Here is a 12,410-nt window from a genome sequence, read left to right as displayed (position 1 = left end):
ATAGGAGGTGAGAGAGAGAGAGGGAGCAGCGTCAGAGGCAGCGCAGGTTATAATGAGTGATGCCGCGATAGCTGATTACTTTTCCTTGGAATGTTTTTTAATCACATAGACTGCAAAAAAACCATTTCTTGGTTGTCTTTGTCTATCATTTGTCAAGTACGTCATTGTCCATACGTATAGTATAAATACATTGTCCTGCTTTCCTGGAGAATGTGTGTGTGTGTGTGTGTGTGTGTGTCCAGTTTATATATCTGCATTTCCATATTTCATAAGAAATGAGAGACTGGCCTCTAGCTCACAATCATCACTGCCCTTCTGTTCAGTTTAGCTAAACACACACACATAAACACACACACATACACACACACAGTTGGATAGCAGGCTCAGTTATCTGAGAAAATGCTTTACCATGGTAACAAGGCAGATTCAACCCTGACTTTTTCATCAGTCTGTAATTCTCGTTAATAAACAGCTTTTCTCGAAATATTACACGACACACTAACAATCATAAAAACAACCTTACATATGGGGAGATCACTTTATGTCGCATTTCTTTAAATCTGTTGAATAACTCTTTGATACGAACTTGCACAAGTGAGATATTTCTTTTCATTTCATGGGGAACCTACAGTATAGATAACTCTCGATGCATGGAGATTGTGATTTTAGAACACAGTAGATGGTCTCCTTCTGTTATGTGATTGTAAAAGGTTTTATGCACCACAGACATATGGACAGAAGGCGATGTCTTAGGAAAAGTGGGGAAGAAAAGGGTTTAAGGAGAGAGGATGGAAAGTAAAATAGTGAAGGTGTGTGCACGTGTCCAGCTGGCATGCGATGGCGGCGGGCAGAATGGGTTCCCGTGTGAAAACAACTCCTTTCGCTGACTTGGCCATCCGGCGCCTCCCAGCTCTCCTTTGGGTGCGGCCTCAGGCGGGAGTTCTTTCTGACGTCCAGCGGCTTTCTCAGCTGGAAACAGGGGCCTTAACATGGACGCTCAGCAGCCTTTATTCCCTCTTCGGTGGCAGGATCCAGATGGATGGCTCCTGGCGAGTGTGCGAGTGCCGCGGGAGCTCGCACAGTCTTTTTGCAGCTGTCCTCGATGCGAAGAACATCGGCTTTAGGTTCTGTGGCCTTTGAAGTCTCTGGGGCACGTTATATCACCCTGCTCGCATCCCACTCTACCGCGTTTTTCATGCGACTCACCAGGCACTCGAGCTGCACTTCCCTCCTTGGTTTTATATCATGGGGTAAGCCCGAGATCCGTTAAAGATGATTCTTATCATCTTCGCGCTCCCGAGTCAGCTTCCCGTGGCCCGCCACTTTGCACACCTACAGAATGTGAGGCCACCTACCTAGTAAGTCCAAGGAGTGAGCAAGGAACGACAACAGATTGAGGCTCACGCCCATCACTGGCGCACGCCGTTACAGCAATGTTCCCAGCATGTATTCCCACCATGCACCTTACTGAAGATGAATAAATGGAACGGTTGTCAAAGAAATAAAGCACCTCAGGACATGCCCTTATATATATAAAAAATAAACATGTTTACACTGTGGCCAAAATCTGATTTATTTATTTATTTTTTGCTCACATGTGATCTGATTTTATTTATGCCAGTGTGAACGGCCCAAACCACATGGAATTAGACATTTTCAGTTGTGATTTGGGCCACTTTGGCTACGTTCACATTATAAGCCACATTGTTTAATTAAGATTTTTTGATCGTATCGTATTTGCAAGAACAATGTTTATAATTACGTGGCTTTTATTTGACAATAATGTAGATGCCTCTGAAACATGAACGCGCACATCGACCTGTCAGATCCAATTTTTTGCAACAGTCGCAGTCTCAACAGTCAAATCTGGAATTCATGTGACTCATTCATGTGAATTATCAGCATTGTAAATGTTGATTAGTCCAGCATCACATTCGGTGCTTAAACGGATAGCATCACGCTTGTTACTGGAAAAGAAAATTAAAAGCAAAATTAGAAGGTGCGTAGCGCAATTATGTAGCCAGGGTCTATGACGTTCAGCAGCCATAAATTTTGTTACGTTTACGTTCATGCTTGTTCTGATTGCACAGAGATTGCTGAGTTACCTAATCACAACTACTCTAAATTTACACACATGTTGCAAAATATGTACGCTGAGAGTTCTGAACCTGTCCATACCAAACCTTCTGATTCTTTGCTACAGTGTTTATGGCTGAGACACTTCTGGTTTCTGGTTCTTTTATCTCTTGCCCCAGGTGCCATCATTTATACTTTACCCAACTTCTGCCTGATCGTTGACCTTGACTCTGTCACAAATGCACATTTTAACTTAAAACTCCGGTATACGGTAATATAGTTATTTTAAATAAATTCTACAAGAAAATCTTTTCACAACTTCACCCTAGGTTTTGTTTCGTTAATTGTCATCATCATCTTCAGTCATGCTTATCATTGTACAAAGTCACGAAGACCTGGAGCCCTTCCCAGGAGACCTTGGGCACAAGGCGGGGGTACTTCATGGACCGGGTGCCAATCAATTACAGAGCACACACACACACACACACACACACACACAGTACAGGCAATTTGGGAACACCAGTTAACCTGATCTGCATGTCTTTGGACTGTGGGAGGAAATCGGAGCACCCGGAGGAAACCCACCAAGCACAGGGAGAACATGCAAACTCTGTGCACACAGACCCAGGAGTAGGAATCGGACCCTCGACCCTGGAGGTGCAAGGCGACAGGGCTAACCACTAAGCCACCGTGCCACCCAACTGACATCGATCTTTTTTTATTTCATCTTGATGAACACAATATAGTTCGTGTTTTTTCCCCACCATTGTTGTCATGCAGCAAAATAGGCAAAATCTTGTAAAGTCCAGCTCCTCATTATGTTCTACTATTTTTTTAATTCATCTCTAATAGATCCCAGTTCATTATATTTACAGTATTTGGTGATTTGCAACAGCACTGACGTGATCAGGCGTCTCGATTTAATAGGCAAGATGATCCATTCATTTATTTTTATACAGTTAACCTTTATTTACATTGCACTTTAACCTTATTGAAGCTGGTATGTTTTATTCTTATGAGGTCTGTCTGTAGATATAATTATCATAGCAGAAATCAGTATGTTTATTTTTCTTTTAGCACCTTAATGTAGAGCTTAGTGAGATTATTTGGTCATTTTTTTTGCTGCAACTAAATTAGGGAGAAATATCAGGGGGGTAAAAATATTTCCTTTGAAAGGTTACCCAGTAGGTGCACTATTATATCGTTCTTAGCAATGGGCGATCATTAGTGTTCGTGTTACTTGGCATTACTACCATAGGATCGGGTCTAAACTTTTATAGTATACACACAAATAATTACATTGCTCTGCTTGATTTATCTTGGAAGTGATATTTTTTGTGTTTGTTTTATCTAAAGACTCGAACATGTTTGTGTGCCATTATGAATTATGAAACAGTGAGTCATGTGACGAGCTTGATTACTCACATTATCCTCTGCCCTGGGAGTGAATTGCTTTTTTGCACTCACTGCAGTCCAATTCGATTAAACCGGACCTCAGACCACAGTTTCCCACCGCGCCAGATAGCTCCAATCCCTCCGAACCACACCCAGATTCAGATACAGCTTTAAAGCTCAGACAAAGAGACTGGGGTCAGGAAAGAAAATCTAGGGTCAGATTGGATTCGGAGTAACTCGTGTCTATAGCCACATAATGAACTGTCACCTTCATAATGAACCGAGTGCTTAGTATTAGATATTACTACGTGTTAGGGTACAATATATTATCATGTCGTTGTTAAAAGAATCATTGGTTTTTAGAAATCTGATTCACTTCAGTTTCATGTATCATAGCCTCTAATACAACCCAGAATATTTTGTGTGTGAGTAAGCCTACACCACCGTTTGACCATGAAATTCCTAGTGAAAAATTAAAATGTGCCAGCGCTGATGGCGTTGTTGATTGCATCGGCTGGTATCTCCGCTGGAGTCGATTGTTCTGGCCCGGCATTGACCTCACTCTGAACTGAGGTTATCTTCTGTCGCTTAGAGAGGTATACATTGATATTGCGGTTGATTTGCAGTGCAGTTCCCATCTCCTCTTCTCTCGCTCTCTCTCTCAGTCACACGCTTAAAACTAAATAAGCTTCTGTGGAATGGCATATAAGAAATGGAATAGTGTGAAAAAATACAGTATGATAACCAAGCAGCCCAATAACCTATTTATTTTTGTATATTCTCGAAAATGTATATACTGTACACTCACCAGCTACTTCATAAGATCGCCTGTTCTTACTGCTCGTTAGCACAAATATGGCATCACATGGCCACAACTCAATGCAAGTTCATCTGCTGTTGCTGGTTGTTCTCTACACATCTCTACACAATCTGCACAACCATCACTAAAGTTTCCAGGAAATGATCGGAAAAAGATGCCACTAAACTGGAAACTAAGGCTGCAATTCACATCGACTCTGCAAAACTGTATAGGAGAAGGCTGAGAAAAAAATAGCGCCTGGTCTGAAAAGTCAGAATTTGGCATAAACATTATAAAAGCATGGATCTATCCTGCCTTGTATCATTGGTTTAGGCTGTTGGTGGTGATGTAATGGTGTGGGGGTGGCACACTTTGGGCACCTTATTACCAATTGAACCTGGTTTAAATGCTACAGCCTGGTCCAGGTCAGTCCCTTTGTGACCAAAGGATAACGCACCATGTCACAAAGCTGAAATCATCTCAAAACGGTTTCTTGAACTTGACAATGAGTGCACTCTACTTAAGCGGCTTCCACAGCCTCAAGATCTCAATCCAATGGAGCCACCATTGGGATGATGGAATGGGAGATTTGTGTCATTGATGGGCAGCCAACAAATCTGCAGCAGCTTGCGTGATGCTGTCATGTCAATGTGGACCATAATGTCCAAGGAATCTTTCCAGCACCTTGTTGAGTCTACAGTATGCCATGAAAAAATAAGGCAGTTCTGAAGGCAAAATGAGTCCAACCCAAAACTAGCAAGGTTTCCCATTACTGAAGTGCCTGGTGAGTGTATACAAGTATATATTTACTGTATCTACTTCCTGGACCCTCAATCCAGTCTGGCAATTTTCCTGTCTTTCTTTACCTCTCTAATCAACAATGTATCACTTCCCTTTTTTTTTTTTGTACAAACTCCAGAGACTGTTGTATGTGAAAACCCCTGGATACCCACAGCTCTTGACCTGTGTCTGCATATTTTAACAGAAAACCAAGCCTAAATACTAATTAAGCAAACGGCAAACAGGTGCGAGTCATTAAGCTATTTCAGAGATATGCGAGACAGTCGGGGGTCCATGGCTTGTCGGCCATCTTGCATTTAAAACCAGCACTGGCTTGACATTTGGCATGAAAATATCGTGATCGATGTGATTAAAATTTTTTTGTTTTTGTCTTACTGCCCATGCTTACATCACATCAGTGATGATGATCTTCACATCTAGTCATAACATTAAAGCCACTCATGCTATGTGCGGATAAACAGTTTGCGTCCATGCATAACTCCTTTGTCAAGTGCTTGTGGTGTCAGAAGCTAATTTTCTGCTAAATTAGCCTCAGCTAGGAGAAACACAAGCATACACATTGAGTTGATTGGTGATACTAGTGGTGGTGGTGGGGGTGATAGGGGAGTCTGATTGGGGGGGTGGTGGGGGGGTGCTGGGGGTTATTGTATTTATCTCTCAGTCTTGCGCTCCTGTCTAAACTCTAATGATAATGACTATGTTCAGAAATTACATCGATGCAAAATGAAGACATTATCGTTCGTGATTTATGAACTGTGCTGGAAATGAACCCGAGTCAAAAAACAACAACAACAACAAAAAAAACAGTCATCTACTCATCAGTGGCTCACTTGTTTCATTGGCCTTGAGAGTTTGAGGAAAGCTGAAAATGTCAAAATAATTAAAGAGAGCGACTGATTCTGGAGCTGTTTGTAGACTTTCGGAAAAGGCGGAGTGATTTCGCGCCACGTTGCTATGAATCAGCTTCGCTCTAGGCAACGTATTGAGGCCAAAAAATCATACCTAGGCTACGTTCACATTACAAGCCACATTGCTCAATTCCGTTATCGGATCTGCATGTCATGACAGTTCACATTCATAATTGCAAATTATATTTGTATGGACACGTCTGTCCTCTGAAATGGCACATTGATACTTTTAGCTCACGTTATCTGGGTTAAAACACATCATATTTATGCAAGCACTCGTTCTTTTTAAACAATGGTTGTGATGATTTTAGCCCAAGAAAAAAAAAAACATGCTTGGGAGTTTGCTCTGGAGGATGGCAAGCAGTTGGTCGGCTGTATTTGTCTTCCAGAAGAAGGAAGAAAGCCAGGCAGCTTACTTTGGCTGTTTTAGCAGTAATTGCTTGCACTTATTTGAAAAGCCTGCGCTGCTGGGGCCGAGTGCTGACTGAATCGCTCAATGCGTATGCAGAGGCAGAAAGTCGCATGAATTCCAACCTGTTCCCATTCATGTCACATGACCACGTATTGAAATGTATCTGATTAAGGAAAACATATGAAAAGGACTCTGATCCAACTTCGAGATGTCCATTCGGAAAAATTGAAAAAAATCCGATCTGTGTCATATTAGGGGAAAAGAAATCTTAATCGAGTCACTTCAAGCTGATAATGTGAATGCAGTCCATGAAGTGGTTTAATTTTATCACTTACGGAAATGTATTTATTGTGCTTTATTTGCTTTGTATGAAAGCACATTTTAAGGTAATTTCTTTTTATTAATTATAGAATGACACGTCTACTTATTTCTCTGTTTATATTAAAAGATACTTAAGATACTTTTTAACTTCAAGTTATTGCATTGACTGTTACAAAGAGCTAATATTGGAGACTCACCATATACTGTAGACAAAAACACACAAGATCACAGTGAGTTGATTCTACTATAGAAACAATACTATTGTAAAGCAAGCTTAAATTGTTGCAAAAGTCACTGATGTTGGATAATTAATCAGCACCATCTGACCAATCAGCTGCAAGAACTCTAAAGCACCTGGTGTAAAAATTGTAATCCATCTCTAGGTGATTTCCAAGAATTTATTGAATTACTTAAAAAATACCAAAAAACACTGTTTGAACTTTGAGAAGTGAAATTAAATTCTATTTTAGCATTATTCATTAATCTGGATTTAAGTGGTGGCACAGTGGCTTAGTGGTTAGCACTGTTGAATGCACCTCCAGGGTCGGGGTTCGATTCCTGCCTCAGGGTCTGTGTGCATGAAGTTTGCATGTTCTCCCAGAGCTCCGGGTTCCTCCAACAGTCAAAAGTCATGCAGACTAGGCTAATTGCCGTTCCCAAATTGCCCGTGGTGTGTAAACGTTGACTAAACACAATGGTAATCACCACTGGCCTTCACCGTCCCTAGTTGGATTACAGAAGTTCCTGGACGAATGGATGAATGAAAGTGAAAGCATTAAGCTGAAAAGCATCATTTCTTACATCTACAGTATGTTATTTACTATAATATACCAATTACATTGTATGTTATGTTTTACTGTATTTTACAGTGCTGTGCAAAAGAAAAAACTGTTTTGTTAAAGTTAACTAGATTAGTGTTCCAGACATTTATTTCGGCTAAAGAAAGCAATATATTTGTAATAATAAAGTATTTAACCACTTTCCAGACGGAGAATAAAAAACACGTCTAAAAAGATCCTAAAAAGAAACTAGCTGCCTCCTTAGCAAGCATTATAAAGCTGATGATATTTAAAAGGAAGAGATATAAAAAAAAATTATTCCATGTATAAGATTGTTTTTATTTCATTTCAGAATTTCACCTGCAATTGTCGCATAATAGAACATTTTATGTTAGATTTATAAAATCACATTATAATAATATTACACTTCGATTTTAAATAATATCTATATACAATCTACATTAATACAATATATTATACATTTTATGTATATATTATACAATATATTAAAAACATGCAGTTTGTGTTAACAGACTCAATCATACTCGTTTTTCCTCATCCTCACTGCTAACTGAAACCTACTGCAGGTTTATATCTGGTTTATTTTGCGATCTTGCCTGCTGTGACATACACTACAGCACGCGTGTGTCCTCGATGTAAAGAAGCACCGCAGGAGCTGTGAAGCTGAAGAGATCAGGAAACGACATCAAGATTGCAGGCTATTCCTCCTAATATATGAGTCCCATTTGAAGGCAAATGGCTTCTTACAGTAGGAAATATGTCCAACCGGGCGTGTCTGCAATCTTCCCATATTACATTGTGTAATGTTTTTGGAATGGGCGCACACCATTATCGCCGAGTACATCGTTTTATTCGCAGTCAAGCGTCGGAGTATAATTATTAGAATTATTACAGATGCTGTTTGAGATACAGATGTGCATGTCTTTGTCTTTGTCGCTTCTTTTGTTATGAGGCCTCGCTTCCCCCATACATACATACACACACACGCACACACACACACACAACGTAATGTTTATCATTATTGCTTTCACCATTACCACCAAACCACAGGGGCTGTGAAGCAGGTGTTAGTTGTGGGGTTAGTTGTCTTTCTCTCATTAGACACTCTTAATCACCTCAGGGCTCTGCTCTACACTTGGTATGTGTGTGTGTGTGTGTGTGTGTGTGTGTGCGTTCATTTCGGATCACATTTCACTTTTTTGTCTGCCACTGTGTATTGTACTGTACGGTCGAATAGGTGTGTCACTGTATTCCTTACATTTGGGTCTGAGTTATATTCCCAAGGTTTTAAATTGCCAAACGAGTGATTATCAGGGAAAGGCACAGAAAGTAAAGATTCAAAAGGCTGGGGAATGATGAAGAGGCTAAGCGATCACGTTGCCGGATAGAGGAAGAACGCCATCAGCTCAAGCACCCACCTTCTAACAGCATGTCATCTTCCTATCTCTCTCTCTCTCTCTCTCTCTCTCTCTCTCTCTTTATGCTGCTTAAACTTCAAACTCCAAACTCTTCTGTACTAATTTTGGGTTGTTTGTCTGCCTGCATGAGGATGCCTAATTTAGTGGTGGGCGGTACGCCGGCAGAAATGTTAACATGCCCCTGCTGCTACAAAGACAGCTGTTCAGCCACCATGCGCTTAAAGCGAGCATCCATCGGTCTCAAAGCAATATAACGAGAAAGAAAACGGAGGCGAAAACGTTGGTTTGGAAAAAATAAATAGTGTTCTCAGTGGTGTAGAATGAGTCGTTTTATAAGGCGCTGTTAATTGTGAGTTTCTCTGGATAGGTCACATGGTACTGAATATAAAAAAAAAGGATTTACATTTCTACATATACTTAAGGAATAAAAAATATGTGGTGTGTTGTTATAGGAAAATAATCACTATCTTGGTGGTATGATTGTATTCCTCTTACTGTACACCTCTTACATTAAATGTATTTAATGAATGATCAGCTTAGACAGCACGGTGGTGTAGTGGTTAGCACTGTCGCCTTGCACCTCCCGGTTCCGGGTTCGATTCCCGACTAGGCTCGATTCCTCTAGTCTCTGTGTGCATGGAGTTTGCATGTTCTCCCCGTGCTTGGTGGGTTTCCTCTGGGTACTCCGGTTTCCTCCCACAGTTCAAAGATATGTAGATTACTCTAATTGGCGTTCCCAAATCACCCATAGTGTGTGAATGAGAGTGTGTGTGTGTGTATGTGCGTTTGCCCTGTGATGGATTGGCACCCTGTCCAGGGTGGACCCCGCCTCGTGCCCTAAGTCTCCTGGGATAGGCTGACGAAAACTTCCGAAAGCATTTGAACTGGAATATCCAAAAATCAGACTGAAACCAGAAAAGAATGCATTCCCTCAAGTTCTTCAAGTCATCTCAAGGATATACACGTACAGTAGATTTGTATGTGATGTACTGTACATTGTCACAGAATAAAAATGCTTTTTAAATGCTCGCAATAAGAGAGTGACTTCCCGTTTAAGTTGTACGATGTAAGTCAACTCAAGGCATAGCTTTCTACAGGCATATGACGAAATATATATCCGGGGGTTGAAATACTGAGCTTGTAGGATCAGGGTGCAGCATGAAAGGCAGGGTAAAGTGATGCAAGTCAAGAGTCACGTACGTTATGTCGCAAAATACAATGATTACAGAGAACAGCGTAAATAAATACACACTATGAGCACCGGGAAATAAAAGCATGCATAAACTAAGGGTGCAAATTACATGCTTAAATCATAAACATCACCATAAAAGCAAAAGAAGCACCACTAAAGTATGTGGATATTAGGATGACATCAGGAAGAACACTTATGAGGGGTAAAGGAGGTCAGTCCAGAAAGATAGATGCGATAAAGTGCTAGGATAATGTGGGTGTTTTTTGGTTTTGTTTTGTTTTTTTTCCAGACAGCATGGGGCCGAGCCTGGGCGACGGGTGACTGGGTTCAATGCTGGAGCCCTTCTGGATGCAGCATTTGTGCTAAATGGATGTTTTAAAAAATAATAATAATAATAATGTTTTCAGCCACTTTCAATTTCAACTGCTGGGCCGGTTGTATGTCCCATACCAGACAGTCATCCAGCTGGTCCGGACTCAGTCCACAGAACCCCTGAAAGTAATAATAATAATGTAACGTCGCCATACTGCAAGCTAATGATGCAAAAATAATGCAGTGCACCACACTGAGGGTTTGTATTGTGTCATACTTGCAGACGAGTGCCGTGCTGTGCTCCGGAGGCTGCGCGCTGTTGGCCGTCAGCTCGCTGCTGGCCATCATCACCGTCTTCTTGCCCAGTGGAAACTGCGAGAGGAAGATCTGCACATTGGCTGGGTACATGCAGATGGCTGCAGGTTAGTACACAGCCACCTCCACTTCACTCGGCTCGCCGTGTACACAACAGGGACGTAGCGGAGCTTTTTAAAGGCTACCAGGGACTAATTAGCGTTATGCAAATCTGAAAGTTTTTGAAGGGAGTTATTTGTAGCATTATGACCTGATTAGGACTGGACAGATTTTTAATTAGTTGTGGGCAACAACTGCTTTGTGAATGCAAATTTACTGTATGCCTTAAGAGTCTTTTAGCAATCTGTGCTCTGTGCACCTTGGACAAAATGTTGCCAGCTCTTTTTAAGTCGCTGGATGTCACCAGATTTTGTCATAGACTAATATGCTTTAGTGCATTATGCACTAATATTCAGTGAATCATCATTTGCATGTAAAATAATTGTTCTGTAGACAGGTCACTATTAATTATGATATTCAAAGGATCTCCTGATGTATTTACACAGTCCTGCTATTTATATAAAGAATTTAGACTAAAGGTAAAAAGAAGTGAACATGAATAAAATGGTCATAGGTTGATAAACTTACTTTTATAACTTGTATAATTTGATAAGAACAAGGAATTTACAGAGGGCAAACCCAATGGTGATCAGTGATTGGTTGCAGAGACTAATGGTACTTAGTGTATAGTTCTTGGTCAGTGCTACATTTTAGGGAAGCAATAGTGATCAGTGATTATTGGTTGGGAGGTTGGGAACAACGGTGATTAGTGTTTGGTTTTTTAAAACAATGGTCATCAGTGATTGGTTGTAGGAAAACAATGATAATCAGTGATTAGTGGTTGGAAACACTAGTGATTAGTAGGTTGGTAGGGAACAGTGGTACGTACAGTATTAATTGGGCACAATGGTGATCAGTGATTAGTGGTTGGGAACAATGGAACTTATTATTTGGGAACAATGGTGATCAGTGATTGGTCATAAAGAAACAATGATGATCAGTGATTGGTCATAAAGAAACAATGATGATCAGTGATTGGTCACTGGCAAAAATATAGATTGGAAACTGATTCTTGGAATAATGGTGAACAGTGATTAGTGGTAGGAAACAATGATGATCAGCGATTAGACTTTGGGATTATAGTGACTAGGTATTGGAAACTATGTTGATTATGGATTGGCTATTGGGAACAATGGTGACCTGGAGATCATAAATAAACTGATGCTCTGTATTCATAATTGACAAAAACAATAATAATGTGTGATTGGCTGTTAGGAAATAACGATGATCAGTACTTAATGGTTGGCAACAATGGTGATCAGTGTTTGATCATTGAGAAAATATGATGACAAGTGATTGGATGATGGGTACAAAAGGGATTGACTAGGGATTGTTGGGATTGATAAGTGTCTGGAAGCAATGGTTCTCCCACTGGGCAAATGTTGCTTAAGGATTGGTTGTTGGTATTATAGCTTGTATGAGAGTAGCATATAGCCCTTTGTGGTATGGTTGCTCTCTCGTATAACCAGTTGGTGTGATTTCAGCTGCAGAAATGCACTGAATGCGGGACATTTGCTAACATCTGCTCAAAAGGTCACCAGATTTACTGAAAGAAAATGTTG

At 40.6% G+C, this 12,410-nt stretch overlaps 1 protein-coding gene across 1 annotated transcript in view; it reads left to right on the top strand.

Annotated features, from left to right (window-relative positions):
• LOC128511772 (LHFPL tetraspan subfamily member 7 protein) overlaps positions 1-12,410 on the top strand; it is a 142,428-nt gene that overhangs the window by 33,824 nt on the left and 96,194 nt on the right. Inside the window, exon 2 of the mRNA XM_053484754.1 lies at positions 10,718-10,856. Coding sequence (XP_053340729.1) covers positions 10,718-10,856 — 139 coding nt within the window. The remainder of the gene's footprint in view (positions 1-10,717; positions 10,857-12,410) is intronic.

Source organism: Clarias gariepinus, chromosome 24 (genome assembly GCF_024256425.1).
Source record: "Clarias gariepinus isolate MV-2021 ecotype Netherlands chromosome 24, CGAR_prim_01v2, whole genome shotgun sequence".
Taxonomy (NCBI): domain Eukaryota; kingdom Metazoa; phylum Chordata; class Actinopteri; order Siluriformes; family Clariidae; genus Clarias; species Clarias gariepinus.
This window is presented reverse-complemented; position numbering and strand designations above follow the sequence as displayed.